The sequence below is a fragment of the Hippopotamus amphibius genome, chromosome 1 (assembly GCF_030028045.1).
Source record: "Hippopotamus amphibius kiboko isolate mHipAmp2 chromosome 1, mHipAmp2.hap2, whole genome shotgun sequence".
Classification (NCBI taxonomy): Eukaryota; Metazoa; Chordata; class Mammalia; order Artiodactyla; family Hippopotamidae; genus Hippopotamus; species Hippopotamus amphibius.
This window is the reverse complement of record NC_080186.1, coordinates 35,472,540-35,486,592: the sequence shown is the minus strand read 5'-3', so window position 1 is coordinate 35,486,592 and position 14,053 is coordinate 35,472,540. Positions and strand designations below refer to the sequence as shown.

General features: G+C 51.4%; 1 protein-coding gene across 4 annotated transcripts in view; it reads right to left on the bottom strand.

Moving 5' to 3' along the window:
- KDM4A (lysine demethylase 4A) overlaps nt 1–14,053 on the bottom strand; it is a 59,631-nt gene that overhangs the window by 20,095 nt on the left and 25,483 nt on the right. For all 4 annotated transcript variants that reach the window (XM_057708209.1, XM_057708189.1, XM_057708182.1 and 1 more), the window contains exons 6-11: nt 12,569–12,618; nt 11,738–11,841; nt 11,208–11,345; nt 10,254–10,504; nt 9,420–9,619; nt 7,985–8,364 (exon numbers count right to left, since the gene is read on the bottom strand). In XM_057708209.1, coding sequence (XP_057564192.1) covers nt 7,985–8,364; nt 9,420–9,619; nt 10,254–10,504; nt 11,208–11,345; nt 11,738–11,841; nt 12,569–12,618 — 1,123 coding nt within the window. The remainder of the gene's footprint in view (nt 1–7,984; nt 8,365–9,419; nt 9,620–10,253; nt 10,505–11,207; nt 11,346–11,737; nt 11,842–12,568; nt 12,619–14,053) is intronic.

The window sequence follows — 14,053 nt, the reverse complement described above, 5'->3', positions numbered from 1 at the left end:
CTTAAGGCCCACACTTGGAACGTTAAGAAAAACCAAATGCTGAGTAGGTCGTGTCCAGGTAGAACAGAGCCCGCTCTTCCACACATAAATTGAGCATTTTGCCCGTTCAGTCAACAAATATCTACCGAGACTCCACAGAGTCCGAAGGCCTGCCCCGGGAAGGAAAGTACGAAGAAATGGGACCACGAGGCTGTGCTCCCTGCTTACATGAGTGACGACACACGTGGCAGAGTACAACGCGGTGGAGGAGTGAAGGTGGGAAGGATCTCCTACCACTGAGGTCTGTGAAGACTAAGACAATCAGATTTTTAACCAGATCTGAACCACACTAATAGTCTACAGTTGCGGTTTCCAAAATGTGCACCAAGAAGGCCCCGAGAAAGGCTCCATTAGAGTGAACAGGTGGGGCTCCATTCCAACCACAATAGCCCTGCTTCCGATTTACATTTTTTAAGTAAGGAAGAGGTCACTTGAAGAAGGGGTTCTTTGGCTAAAACAAACTGGAAACACCAAATTTATTTGATAGTATTACCATGAAAATAAAAAATGTAGGGCTATGCACCCCAGCACACATATACTTATTGATGAATTATATACGCTAATGTACTTGTACACACTTTAAACAAAAATAGGCTGTAAAAGGATTAAGATAAAAATAAAGTTCCATTATGTGATTCCTGTACCCCCATAATCTTGTTCCATCCCCTACAACAAAGACCACCTGGATAACAGGCCTAAACGTGAGATGTGGTGGAGACCAAGAAGTAAAGGCATAAGAATAAAGGAACCAGAGATGGTGGAGATTTCCAGCCTGGGTCTGCAAGGTGAGAGAGACTAAGAGGGCTCCTGCGGTCAAGGACAGAGCGGTAAAAAGCCAAGTTAAAGAGAGTAGCAATGACACATATACACTACCAAATGTAAAACAGATGGCCAGGGGGAAGCTGCTGCATAACATGACTAGTGATGACCTAGAGGGGTGGGATAGGGAGGTTGAAGAGGGAGGGGATATGGGGATATATGTATAAATACAGCTGATTCACTTTGTTGTACAGCGGAAACTGGCACAATAGTGTAAAGCAATTATACTCCAATAAAGATCTGGGGAAAAAAAAAAAACAAAAAATCAACAGCACTCGGTGGTGACCTAAATGATAAGGAAATCCAAAAAAGAGGGGATATATGTTTACGTAGAGCTGATTCACTTTGCTATACAGCAGAAACTAACACAATATTGCAAAGCAACTATACTTCCATAAAAATTAAAAAAAAAAAAAAAAAGCCAAGTTAAACACGTTGTGTATGGTACACATGACCCCTATCTGTGGGTCTTTCATCTGGAAACACCAGGGGCAACAAGAAATTCAGCCTGCGAGTTCAGAAAGGAGGTCAAAGCAAGAGCTGTGGATCTGGGAAGGCTCCGCATGCGGCTCAGAATTTAAATCCTGGGGTGGAGGACACGATCCGTGGAAGATAAACTGACTGGAGGCCACGTCTCCCAGGACAGCAGGAAGAAGAGAGGAGATGCTGGGGGGGGGGGGGGGGGGGGGGCCCTCAAGGGGGGTATCCACAATCCAAACACTACAGAAGCACCGGGCAGGCAGTGTCCAAGGGACTCAGCAACCGGGAGGTGCCAGGACTTTTTTAGAGATACATTCCAGTAGACACACCATAAGGATCACACAGATTATTTCTGAGATCAGGGAAGGAATGAGATGACAGCTTGAGAAGAAAATTTCCTCCAATTGCATTTTAAGATAGGGGCTTTGTGAGTATAGTTTTGGGGGAGGAGAAGCCTGTTCCCCAACGATGCACCGTCCTAATCCCTGTGAATACGTTTGGTTAACATGACAAAGAACTGTTGAGGCTGCTCACCAGATGACCAGCATCCTGGATTACCTGGGTGGGCCGAACGTATTCAAACCTCAAACCTCGCTTTATAATGGAAGAAGGAAGCAGAAGAGTCATTGTTGAAGGGATGTGATGTGAGAAAGACTTGGTCAGGTGTTGCTGCCTTTAAAGGTGGAAGGAAAGGGCCGTGCCCAAGGAATAGGACAGCCGCGAGGAAGCTGCAAAGGGCAAGGGAGTGCGTTCCCCCCAGAAAGGTACAGAGCCCTGCAGACACCTTGCCTTTAGCACCATGAGGCCTATTTCAGACGTCTGAACTGAAGAACTAGAAGATGGTAACTTTGTGTTGTTTTAAGACACTAAGTTTGTGTAACTTGTTAAAGCAGCAACAGAAAATGAATAAGGGGTAGGAGGTGGAGACAATCATTTTATAGGCAAGCACCGGAGGAGGCAGAGGGGTCGGGATCAAGGACACCAGAACCTGGCTCCGGGAAAGGAGGCGGCCGCCTCTGTCCACATCCGTTTTACCAAAGTGCCTCCTGCACACCCAGCAGACATGCCCAGTGTACCGTGCCTGGTGCTGCAGCAACGCGGAGATGGTGAGATGCGATCTCTTAACCTCAAGGGGCTTACGACCCAGCCAGAGCCTAAGTCTGTCCCCTCTGCTACCATCACTCTGCCTCTGACCAAAGCAGTCAGATCTACTCAAATACTTGAACATCTTTCCACATTTTCTCCTCTTCTGGCTAAACATTCCTCCTGCCATTCCTCACGGTGCTGCCTTTCCCTGCAACGTCCTCCACTTTCTAAATTCCCGCAGGATTTAATAGAAAGAGCTGGGTTTAAACCCCGGTTCAACCAATTAGCCACGTGAGCCCGGACAAGTAGCAACCCAGTGATAAAATGGGGTAAAGAGCACTGCCCCTCAGGGACTTCTCTGGTAGCGCAGTGGATGAGACTCTGTGCTCCCAATGCAGGGGGCCCAGGTTCGATCCCTGGTCAGGAAACTAGATCCCATACGCATGCCGCAACTAAGGAGCCCACGTGCTGCAACTAAAGAGCCCTGAGAGCCACAACCTAGAAGCCCACCTGCCACAACTAAGACCTGGTGCAACCAAATAAATAAATATTGGAGGAAAAAAAAAGGTCAAAAACTTTAAAAAAAAAAAAGAGCACTGCAAGGGACCTAGAGCTCCAGGCTCTCCCTTGAGGTATCCCCCACACATGGGCAGCCAGGCCACAGTCAATGTTCCTGATGGGGCTTGTCCTGTACAGAGAAGAACCAAGTGTTCTCTCTCCTCCTTTGCAGAACTCACTTTTTCAAAGCAGCCTGAACTAACAAGAACTTCTGCAGCAGACACTCTGCTGTGTGAAGACGCAGGCTGTGGAGCTTCGGCAGTCAGTCACCTGGGGCCCTTTAACCGAGGCCCCTGACACAAGACGCGGCACGTCAACTGAACAGCAAGCGGCCCGAATTACACCTTGGGGGACATTTAAAGCGAAGGGAGGGGGCCCACAAGGGTGTTCTTCAAGACACAGCTGTTTCCAAATATAGACATAACGCTATCAGACCTCTCCAGGGAGGGGCAGAGTGTCTCAGCTTCTGCCCAAGCCTTGACTCTCAGTCTGCCATTCCACCCAATCAATCAACCCTCATGTCAGCTTCTTACTGGAGCTAAACCTCCATTCATTCCACCCACGTTTACAGAGGCTCCTGGGGCAAGCCCTGGGGACCACGCTGGCGCCTCAAGAGGCAAGGCTGAATGCGGTCCAGGGCCAGGCTCCTAGAAGTGCATCTTCACCCACCTGTGACAACCACACTGAGACCGAGACGGCGTCACAGACAAGAATCGAGGGCAGAGGAACCGGAAGGAGAAAAGGGAAGCAGCTGGGAAGCAACAAAGGCTTCCAGGAGTACTGGCTTAAAAGGAGCTGGGCCCCCATAAGCAGAGGACTGTTCCAGGACAGACAACTGCCTCTTCCCACCTCAAGACCATCTGCAGCCTGGTGCTGGTGGCGCAACGGTGTGAAGGTGCTTAACGCCCCTGAGCTGTACACAAAAAAATGGTTACAGTGATATTTTATGCCACGCATATTTTGCCACAATAAAAAACCCACCTGCAGCCATCCCCTCTTGTCCCCGCCTCTGCTCGAGACCCCAGCCCTCCCTCCTGTCAGGGCTTCCCCCACCGCCCCGTCTTCAACAACAGACCCACTCAGCTGGCAGCCACTGTCTCCCATCCTCTCCTCTTTGGCTCTGCACACACGACCCTCTCCTACTCCCCCAGCCTCTGGATGCTCTTTTCTCCTTGTCCTTCTCCTTCCTGGGCCCTCCACCTCCACTGTGAAAACTGTGCTTCACACTCCACACGCCCCACAGGCAAACTCTTCCACACTCACCGAAACCCTCCAGGTGAAGGTGACTCCCAAAGCTACCCACCTCAGGTGTGTGTGTGCACGTCTCTGCAGCTGGCCTCACAAGCAGATGGCACTCAGCATGCCCCAGACTGAACTCATATCCTGAGCCACGCTCAAATACCTCTCCACTTGTCCTCCATCCTCTGCTGACACACCCCTGTCCGTCCAGTAACTAACACAAGCCAGAATTCCAGGTCACTCCTGCACTGCCCTCCCACTCACCCCACACCAGCCCCCAGCCTCCCCCCCCCACCGCTCCTACTTCCAAGCAGTCATTACCCCCAGCCCCACCCCCATCTACCCCTACCACTACCACATGGCTCAGGTCCCCGCCACCTTTCAGACTAAAGGAGCAGGTTCCAAGTTGATTTCGCTATTGCAAACCTTTTTTCCCTCCTGTCCTGAAGCAGACGTATTTGATTATAAAAATAACACGTTATTCATAAAAAGTATTCAAACAATTTATAAACGCAGGAAGTGAAAACCACCCATAATTCCACCTTCAAGAGAACCTCTGCTGTTTCTGATTTTGCCTCCTTCTTCCCCAAAAAACCTTTATACTGCCTCCAAAATGATCTTCCAAAACATCAATGCAAAGCTTAAAAAACACTTCAGTGGACAATCCAAAGAACTGACACTGTTTCTTGAGTGAGACAGTGGCAGGTGGACACCGGCAATGCCCCAGATTAAGGCAGACTTAAGGGACATAATAAACACAAGGTGTGAGATTAATTAAATCCTGATTCAAACAAACCTACTGTAAAATAAGTTTTGTTTAGACTACTGGGGAAATTTGATTATGAATTGGGCATTAGATGATGCTAGGAAATTTTTGTAATTTTGTTAGGTATAATAATAGCATGGTGATTAAGACAGTACTCATATTTTCTAGAGACACACAGTGATATAGGGAAGAAATCACATGACATCCAGATTTGCTATCAAATATTTCAGCAAATAAAGAAAGGACAGATGGAGAATTCCCTGGTGGTCCAGTGGTTAGGACTCAGTGCTTTCACTGCAGTGGCCTGGGTTTAATCCCCGGTCAGGGAACTAAGATCCTACAAGCTGTGCGACCACAAAAAAAAAAAAGGACAGATGAAGCAAAATGTGGCAAAATATTGACAACTGTTAGATCTCAGAGATGAGTATTTGTGGTTGACTGTATTACGACATATGCATCTTTAGGAATTAAAAAACTTATTATAGAAACCTTCAACACACGGTGGAGACCCTTCCACTGCTCCCACACCCTGACTTTCAAGTCAAAGAGCCCTCAGAGCTCTAGGACCTGACTCCTGACAGCCCCCTCCGTATCTCCCAAGGCCCTCTTGTCCCATATGCCCAAGACCAACAAAACCACCGTGGACCCCGACCTGCTCTGACCTTGACAAGAGCCCCCAGCACCAAACAGAACCCTCTCCTCCCCCAGATTCCCACTCCAATTTCATCCCATCCTCCCAGCACACTCCTGCTAACCTCCTTCCCCTGCCGTGTCTCTGACTCCTCACCCCAACCCCAGGCCGAGCTGCTAACTCTTCCACTCCTACTGCAACACTGAGCACTAGGTACCAGAATTCCCTACTCACATGTGTCAATTCGCCTAGAAGGCACAGAGTAGGTGCACAAACCTTTACAGAGTAAAGCAAAGAAGCCGAGCTGCGAAGAGATGTTAGTGAATTTGAAGTAGTCCAAAGACACCAGCACATCAAGGGGGGAGGGGGGAGAGACGGCAGGTGATGGAGCGGAAAAGGTATCACCATCAGGCTGCAGCGTGAGAGGTCCACACCCACAACAAAACCAGGAAGACACACAACGGTTTTGGAGCAGGGGTCGCACGAGAGAGGCATGTTAGACAGAGGCCTCCTCTCCCAGCATATTTCCGCAGGAGGAGCCCTGGCTCTCGCTTTGCTGGGATCTGCCTTTTGCAGAGGGAGTGCATTCCTGTCTGTGTGCACAACACGCGGAAGGTGAGTGGCACACGTTCTGCTGCTGTAAGAGGGGCCCGGGTTGTCCAGGGCCGCCTGTGACTAAGTGGGTCATTTGTCTAATTGAGGGTACATGAGCAGCAGGGCCATTCGGCTGCAGGTTAGAAGCCACTCCCTTCAGCCACTGCAACTGATGATAAAGCGACCCTCCGAGTGCCACATGCCCGCCTCCCAAATCCACAACTTCGCTGGTTCTTAATTTGGGAGGAAAAAACATGGCTGTTATTTATGCTTGGCTCCCACCACCAAAAAATTAAAAAAAGCCACAAAAAACTTGACTCTGTGCTAAGATTAATTCAGCAGTAATATACAGTCTAAACAATGCATTTAAACATTCAGTACCTAATAGGTCCTTGCTACTGTTAGCGGCTTCCATGCTTGTGAATCAGCTGGAGGGAAGCGCGTCTGGAGGATGGTGCAAGAGGAGGACAGTGTGGCCTGGAGAGACAGCAGGGTGAACGAGAGGGCGCAGAGCTTTGTGAAGAATGGCTCGGATGCGGCCACAGGGAGCAGAAGACATTCTGGTTTCCAAGCAGAAGAGCCCTCTCCTGTGGAAGTTGCCACAGGAGGGCAGAGAGCGCGTCGACCAGAGGCAACAAGAAGGCCGCGTGGTGCTTACTGCTCATTAGCCTACACCCCGCACGCGAGAGAAGGGGGGCCCTTCGCGTGGAGAAAAGGAGTCCACAGAAGCTGAGCCCCAGATTCAGAGGAAGCAGAAAGAAAAATTATACTGGGTGTTCAAGACAACAGGGAAAACCAACCACAGAAAGGCACTGCTGAGAAGAGTAGAGGAATTTTAAGTGTTAATATTAGTATTTCAACCAAAGAAAAGACAAAGCCAACAAGCCAAATATTAACACGCAGAGATAAGAAGTGTACACGGGGGCACGTGACAGTGTTCTGTTTGCATGTACTTTTAAAATGTTTCATAACAAAACCTTTTAGATGATAAAGTTTTCAAAGGTGAAGGAAAGGGAACAGGGACGTCTGTGCTGACTTCTACTATCTGCCAGGGATCCCCATCCCACCCCCAGCCTGGGCTGCAACCTCAACCATAGGATGTGTGGCTGGAGAGAGAGCAGGTCACCTGGGCAGGCCTGACTTGGGCTGCACCCAACGTGGCTGGGCTGTATCCCACTCAGACCCACCAAACACCTCTCCACACAGAAGAAACAGAAAACATAGCTTTTGGCAACAGTGTGTTCTGGGAGGAAGCCTGAACAAACACGTCCACATTTACAGCTCTGGAAGTCATCCTGGTCTCCAAAAGGATGCTGTCAGCAGTGTTATACTGGGAGGGGAAGAGTGAACGGGGGGAATAGAGGGAGAACTCCCAGGGGAGGCCAGGGTAAGAAAGGCCACCTCACCCCAACCCTCAAACACCAGGCTGCCACCACTGTCAGCCTGGCCCTGTGTCCCGAAGGCCAGGAGGGCAGGGGATGAGCCCAGCTCAGCTGAGATCCACCGACGGCGGCCACTGGGGCTGCAATGCGAGTCTCTGGAATAATGGTCCCACAGAGATAAGACAAAGGAACGCCCAGCAAAGAACGAGCTGAAATGACCCAATGACACCTGGCTTTTGCTTGACACAACTGCAGACTGGAGGTTCATCCTTGAGGTCTCTCCTGCCACCTGGGGCCCTGCAGCAGCCCACCCCCAGAACCACCTCCCTCCCCACCACAGGAGGCCTTCCAGGGCAGCCCCCCACCCCCCACCCCACCCAACACCCATACCTCAGCCAACTCCCGCTCACTGATGCTCCTGGCGGCACCCCCTTTCTTTCTCACGCATGGCTCTCCCGAGGGGACCCTGCTGTCCCCTTTGGCGTAGCTGTGCACAGTAAGGACTCCCGTTTGCCCTTGGGCTCGGCAGGACAGGGGCTCACTGGTTTCTGAATCGGAAGAAATAGAATCCCGTGAAGAGCCAGAGCCCAGGCTGGAAGATGAATTCTTTTTGGAACCTGGGAAGATGAGGCGGCCCCCGAGGGAAGCTGGATTCAGGGAAAGGTCCAAGGCCGCCGCTTCCTGATCCTCCTCGTCCTCCTCGTCCTCCTCATCCTCCAGCTTGACGTTTTTAAGCTCTTCAAATTTGACTTCAGTGGAGTCGGAATAATCTGAAACACACAGACACATTGGACACAGCCCACCTTCTCCTGCGCATCCGAACTTCAAGAAAGGCAGAGTGTCAAGACCAAAGAACACGGCGAGTGAGGCCTGGCTCTGGACTCTGACTCCACCACCAACAGGATCCCTGTGTGATCTGGGGTGAACTGCTTAGCCTCTCTGGGCCTCCAGTTTCGTCCTCAGTAACGCGAGAATACTACCACCTCTCTCCAGGGTACTTAAATAAGATTGCTGGGTATGAGGCGGGGGCACAGCCTTGCACACAGCAGACACTCAGTAAGTGGCAGCTGTCACCTCCTCAGAAGTCTCCTGCAGCTCAGCAGAGACCCAGAGAAGCAAGGCTAGAAAGTCTGCTCAGCAGAAGGCAACCAGGCCCCAGGGTCCAGGTCCACAGTGCCGACTGGCTCTCAGCAAACAGCCCAAGGTCCTGTCGATGCAGAGTCTGACCAGAGACTGATACAAGCCCCTTCCTGATACATTCATCCTCAACAACCACGTAAGTGAACGCTTTCAAACACTGTACTGGACCACACCATCCCTTCCTGAAACACAAATGGCCCTTCAAGCCTCCCAGTGAGCAAACTCTCAGGCGGCAGGCAAGCCCCACGTCGTCTCATCCCGTTTCTCAGGCCGCTCCTGTGACACACCTGTCTCCCACCCTTCCCACCCCTTGTTCAAATCACAGGAAATCACTGCCAGCTCCCTGACAGCTCGTGCCGGTGCCCGTCTCCGGGCCTGGGCCCCTGATCCTCCTCTCGCAGACGCCCCTGCCACATCCTCCCAGTCTGGCTGCCTGGAAAATCCCTACTTATCCTGTAAGGGTTAGTTCATGGGCACTTCACCAGCCAGAGGGCGGGCGGAGGCCTCACCCCACGTTCCTTAGCTGCCCTGGGTGTCCCCAAACACAGTGCTTCCCACACTCCAAACACGCCATCTGCTCACAGACCTGCCTCCCCCCCATCACGGCTGCAACCCTGCACTGACATGGTGTCCAACACAGAAGAGAACGCGTAGGCTGTGGGGGAAAATACCATAACCAACTCACCTGGGAAGGTGAGAGCATCCTCGACCTGGCGCACGGAGCTGTGGGTGGGCCTCACGGGAGCAAGGGCGGCCTGGCACTCCACCATATCGTACTGTCCGGAGCCCAGCTCCTCCTTGGGGAAGAGCTCGCTCTGACTCACCTCCTGTGGGATTTCAAGGCAAACTCGGTGCCTCTTTGTCCCGATACGGTGCTTGGCCAGGCTGCAAGGAGGAGGGCAAACTTTTTAAGAGCCCAAGTATACATCCACTTACACAAACACATCCCCACACAACCTGAAACGAGCGGCCAGGGCCTGCTTCACACTTGGATGCCACCCGAGACCAGGGACCTCACCTCCCTGAGCCTGTTTCATCAAATGCAAACAGGGATGTCACCACTCACTTCACAGGTTTGACGTGAGGCTTAAGAAAAGGTGTGCAGAGCACCTGATGTAGAGCGGGTCCCTTGTAAGTGTTCCTCCTTGCTTCCTCACGCGGCCCAGGAGAAAGCCTCCTGAGGACAGACCCTCTGGCTCAGACACTGACGGCGCTAGCCCCTGCCCTGTGAGTCTCCCCTTCACCACTCTCTCCTTTTTAAAAAGCCCTTGAAGAACAAAGAGAAAACTGGCTTCTCTGGCTCAGGGGGAGCCGCGCCCTCGCAAGCGTGTGCGCCTCGGCCCACGCAGAGGTGCCACCACCCCTGCGTGGCAGCCATGAGGAAGGGCCAGACGCCTCACTGAGGATTCTGGAGCCTGTACCAAGAAGAACGTTCCCTCAGCTGTGCTCAGAAGCAGCCTCTCGGGACCTGCTGGGCATCCCTCCCTCAGGCAGCTGGACCTGAGGGCTGCAGGGTTACCTCCGCTTCAGGTCGCCCTCCTCTCCATCCTCAACTCCCTCCATGTCGTCCTCCTCCAGGCACTCCTCCTCCTCCTGGGCTCTTGGGGCCAGCTCACTCTCCTTAAGAAACTCGGCCGCTTCTGGCGTGGGCAGAGTGTGGTCGATGACGGTGCTGTCCTTCCCAGCTTTCCAGAGTTTGTACCTTTCTGGCTGGAACTTCCTCACAAACACATCCATGGAGATCTTCACCATGTCTTTTCTGCAGGAGCACTGTCGCAAGGCGCCAGGGGAGTTCCAGGTGAGACACCTTCCCTGCTCCCCCGACCCCCTCTCCCATCTCCTCCCTCCAAGGGAGAAAAGACACAAGATGGCTTAAGGCTGAACCGTTCGGGTTCACAGGCTGAGAGCATAACGTCCTTGCAGAGCCTTCACACATGAAAGGAAGCAGGGAGAAAGGGGAGAAAACAAATGGCACTGGGGCAAGTCGACCCGGGCGCCAACCAGGGTGCGTGGCGCATGTTAGAGACGAGGCTCAGCATTAGACCCTGGACAGTCAACGTCCACCTTCCCTCGCTGTCTATCCAGGCCAGGACCCCAGGAGCGAGTCTACGCCCGGCCAAAGGTCCAGCCCTGCTGCTTCCCTAGAGTAAAAGGAAGCCCGTGAGATTCCTCCTCAACAGAGAAACCCCAGAGTGGCTGATGCAAGAAACAGCCCTGTGCGCGGGTGTAGTTTTAATGCTCAGTGGACTCAAGCACAGAAACCTCATTTTATACAACTCAAATCTGAAGAATTTAAAAAAATTCTTTGTGAACACACGATGCTGGTACTTTTGCACATTCCCTGCCACTTTGCTTCTGAATTCCAGCAGCTCAGAGAAATGTTCTAATCACCAGCCAGCGTATCTAAGAAGAGTGGTTGGCTCAACCGGTCATTTTTAGACATGGTTATTGTGAAGGAAACCAGCAGACTTACCAGCACAGCTTGTTTGCCATACTCGATCCACCGCCGGGTAGCAAAATTGGTGGACTCTGCACAGTTGAAGCCGTGGTTAAAGCCGGCATGGTACCCGTAAGGGAAGGTGATCATAAATTCTCCCGCTTCTTGAGTCACCTGAACAAGCGCAAATGGTCAGCAGCTGCAGCAAACGGCAGCACCTACAGACCTGGAACACGGAGTTCCAGCTCTGCCACTACCGAGCTGAGTGTCCAGGAACAGGTCACAAAACCACTGGGGACGTGGTGTCTTCCGTGACATGCAAAGCCCGCACGTCAGACACCGTGACTGTAATGAATGATTCCTCCAGATTAACACTGTTCAAGGGGGCTTGACCCTCCTCTGGCACCAGGAAGGGGTAGCCTATCTTTGACACATTGAGATCAAAGTGTGATACAGATGAGGCCTGGCCCACACCTGGTACAGAGGATTAGCTAGAATAAAGCTTCTCTGTGAAACACGCGCCAGAAAGGGTGGTGGACTGACGGCTGTGCGCAAAATCCACTCACCTTGTCAAAGGGAATTCCATATTTCTTCAGCATTAAAGGAGAAATCAAGGTCATCTTATGGCGGAGAAAAGCCTCACAGCTTTGAGCACTGCCTGGGAAAAAGCCTGTTTAATTGAAAAGGGGCACAGTTCACACACAGCTCCACACCGGCTGTGTGACCCTGGGGTCGCCTCACACCGCGCACCTCATCTGAACGATGAGGAGGAGGAACCGCCAACGTGATATCCCCAGATTGGTCTAGCTTCAGGCCCGTCCTCAGGTTCCACAATGAGCCTCTGGGCTGTCTCCCATGTAGGCTGCTACACGGGTAATCAAACCCTGTTTGGGGGATCCCCCCGGCTGCTTCTGTTCTCATGAAGAGCTTTGAAACAATTTAGAGCCGTTCTCCATTCACCGCGATTCTCCATCTTTTGTCAGCAACACATCTACAATATACATGACCCAAGCTCTTGTGAAACAGGCTCTCTCGAGGTACAAATCTATTAGAGTCCACTTAAAAGAACCAAAGCATAAAAATCAATTTTGACCTGACCATTTGGGTTTTTGGCAAAAGAACCAGACCCAATACAACCGGTACACTATTCCTGGTCAGGTAAACCTGTGCAGAATACAAATCAAGGCACAGACAATCTAAGAAGACTCACTAAGGCCCTTCCCAGGACAAAGTGGGGAAAAGTTCTGACTTTAGTTGCTCTGATACGTAACCAATGTGGCAGTCTGGCTCACCCCCCACATGCTGGCCTGAGAAAGGACCACAGACAGTGGACATCTTAGAGCACTGAGCACGGCTCACAGGCGGGTCTGACCTGGCATGTGGAGTGGACATCGTACCTTTGGCCAGGCGCTCCAGCCGCTTTCCATGCTCGGGCGGGACGGAGTACCTGCAAGCACACAGAAGCATCGGCCACTGAGCAGAGGACGGCATGGAAAGGGGCCTGGGGGCTTGTACCCTCTCTCGGGACGGCTCGAGATAGCAGACTTCCCAACCTCCCAACCACAAGAACTAGAAAGGGATCTGGAGAAATGAAGTATAAGACTGTTTGGGCAGAGGAGTGGGGAGCCCACACAGAACCATGATTTTATCTCTTTTATATTCATTCATTTAGTTTATTGAATATTTACCATGAACCAGGATTTATGGTACACACTCAGTGTTGCTCTCCTTTATAATGTTGTTCATGCAATAAAAGGTTTTTTTTTAAAAAAAGGAGAAGGATGGCATTAAAGTGCTCCCAGCAGAGCCCGAAAGGCTAACTGGGATGGGACAGAGGGAAGGAGATGAGAAACAAGGTGACAATGGATCGGGTACCAGAGACCTGGCCCCTATCTGCTGAGCCCATTTCCCTTCGCCTCCACAGCCGTGTACTGATTACCCAGCAACCACTCACCCCTCCACCCCGTGGCTATCTAGACGCCACGGGAATTGCCCTTCATTAAAAAATGAAAGGAAAAAATTAAAAACACATAAGAAGGCTATTTAAAACTTTTGCAAAACTGTTAAATTTATATTCGGGAACTCACAGCAAGTCTATTTTACTTTTATAAAGGATTCTAAAGATTATTCCACAACAACAAAACCGTCTCATCTCAAATAGCTTTGTTATGCAGCAAAGCGGATGAGGAGCTGAGGACAATGTCTGTCACCTACAGGACTCTGGGTTGGATCCATCAGGCTACCCTGCACAGCAGTCTCTGGAGGCACCACTTCGGATGACCTAAAAAGTGCACGTAGCAACCAGAAAACCTCTCGGCACGAGAACAGAAAGTCCAGTATCAGCGAACTTCAGAGTAAACACCGTGAATACACAAAAGGTAGAGAGTCCAGAAGTCTAGCCACGTAAGGAAGGAATTGGGAAGGCTCGAAAGGGTTCCCCGCTCCAAGACTGGAAACTGGAAAGCATCTGACAGAAGAAAAGAAAACCTCTGGGAAAGGATGTGGCTGAAGATGCTGGAAAAGGAACAGAGGTGGATACAGTTTCCACGAGTCCCCATGACCCGGCCACGGTATCCCCTCCTCCAGCCTCCTTGCTCCTCCATCCTCACACACGGCACCCAAACCACAAGGGACTTCCTTCCTCTAGTTACTCAAGACACCGTGCTCGCTCTCAAGAGTCTCTGCACATGTTGTTATACCACCCAGACACGCTTCGCTCGGTTCCACCTTCTAACCACCCAGCCACGTCCTCACTTGCGAGCTCTCAGCTCAGCTGTCACCTCTTCCCGGGGAGCCTTCTCTAGTCCCCATGCTCAGGCCCTTTCCTGTGTGGACCTATCACGCCCACCGTCCCCCACCAGAGCCCTTCTCTCACGTTCGCT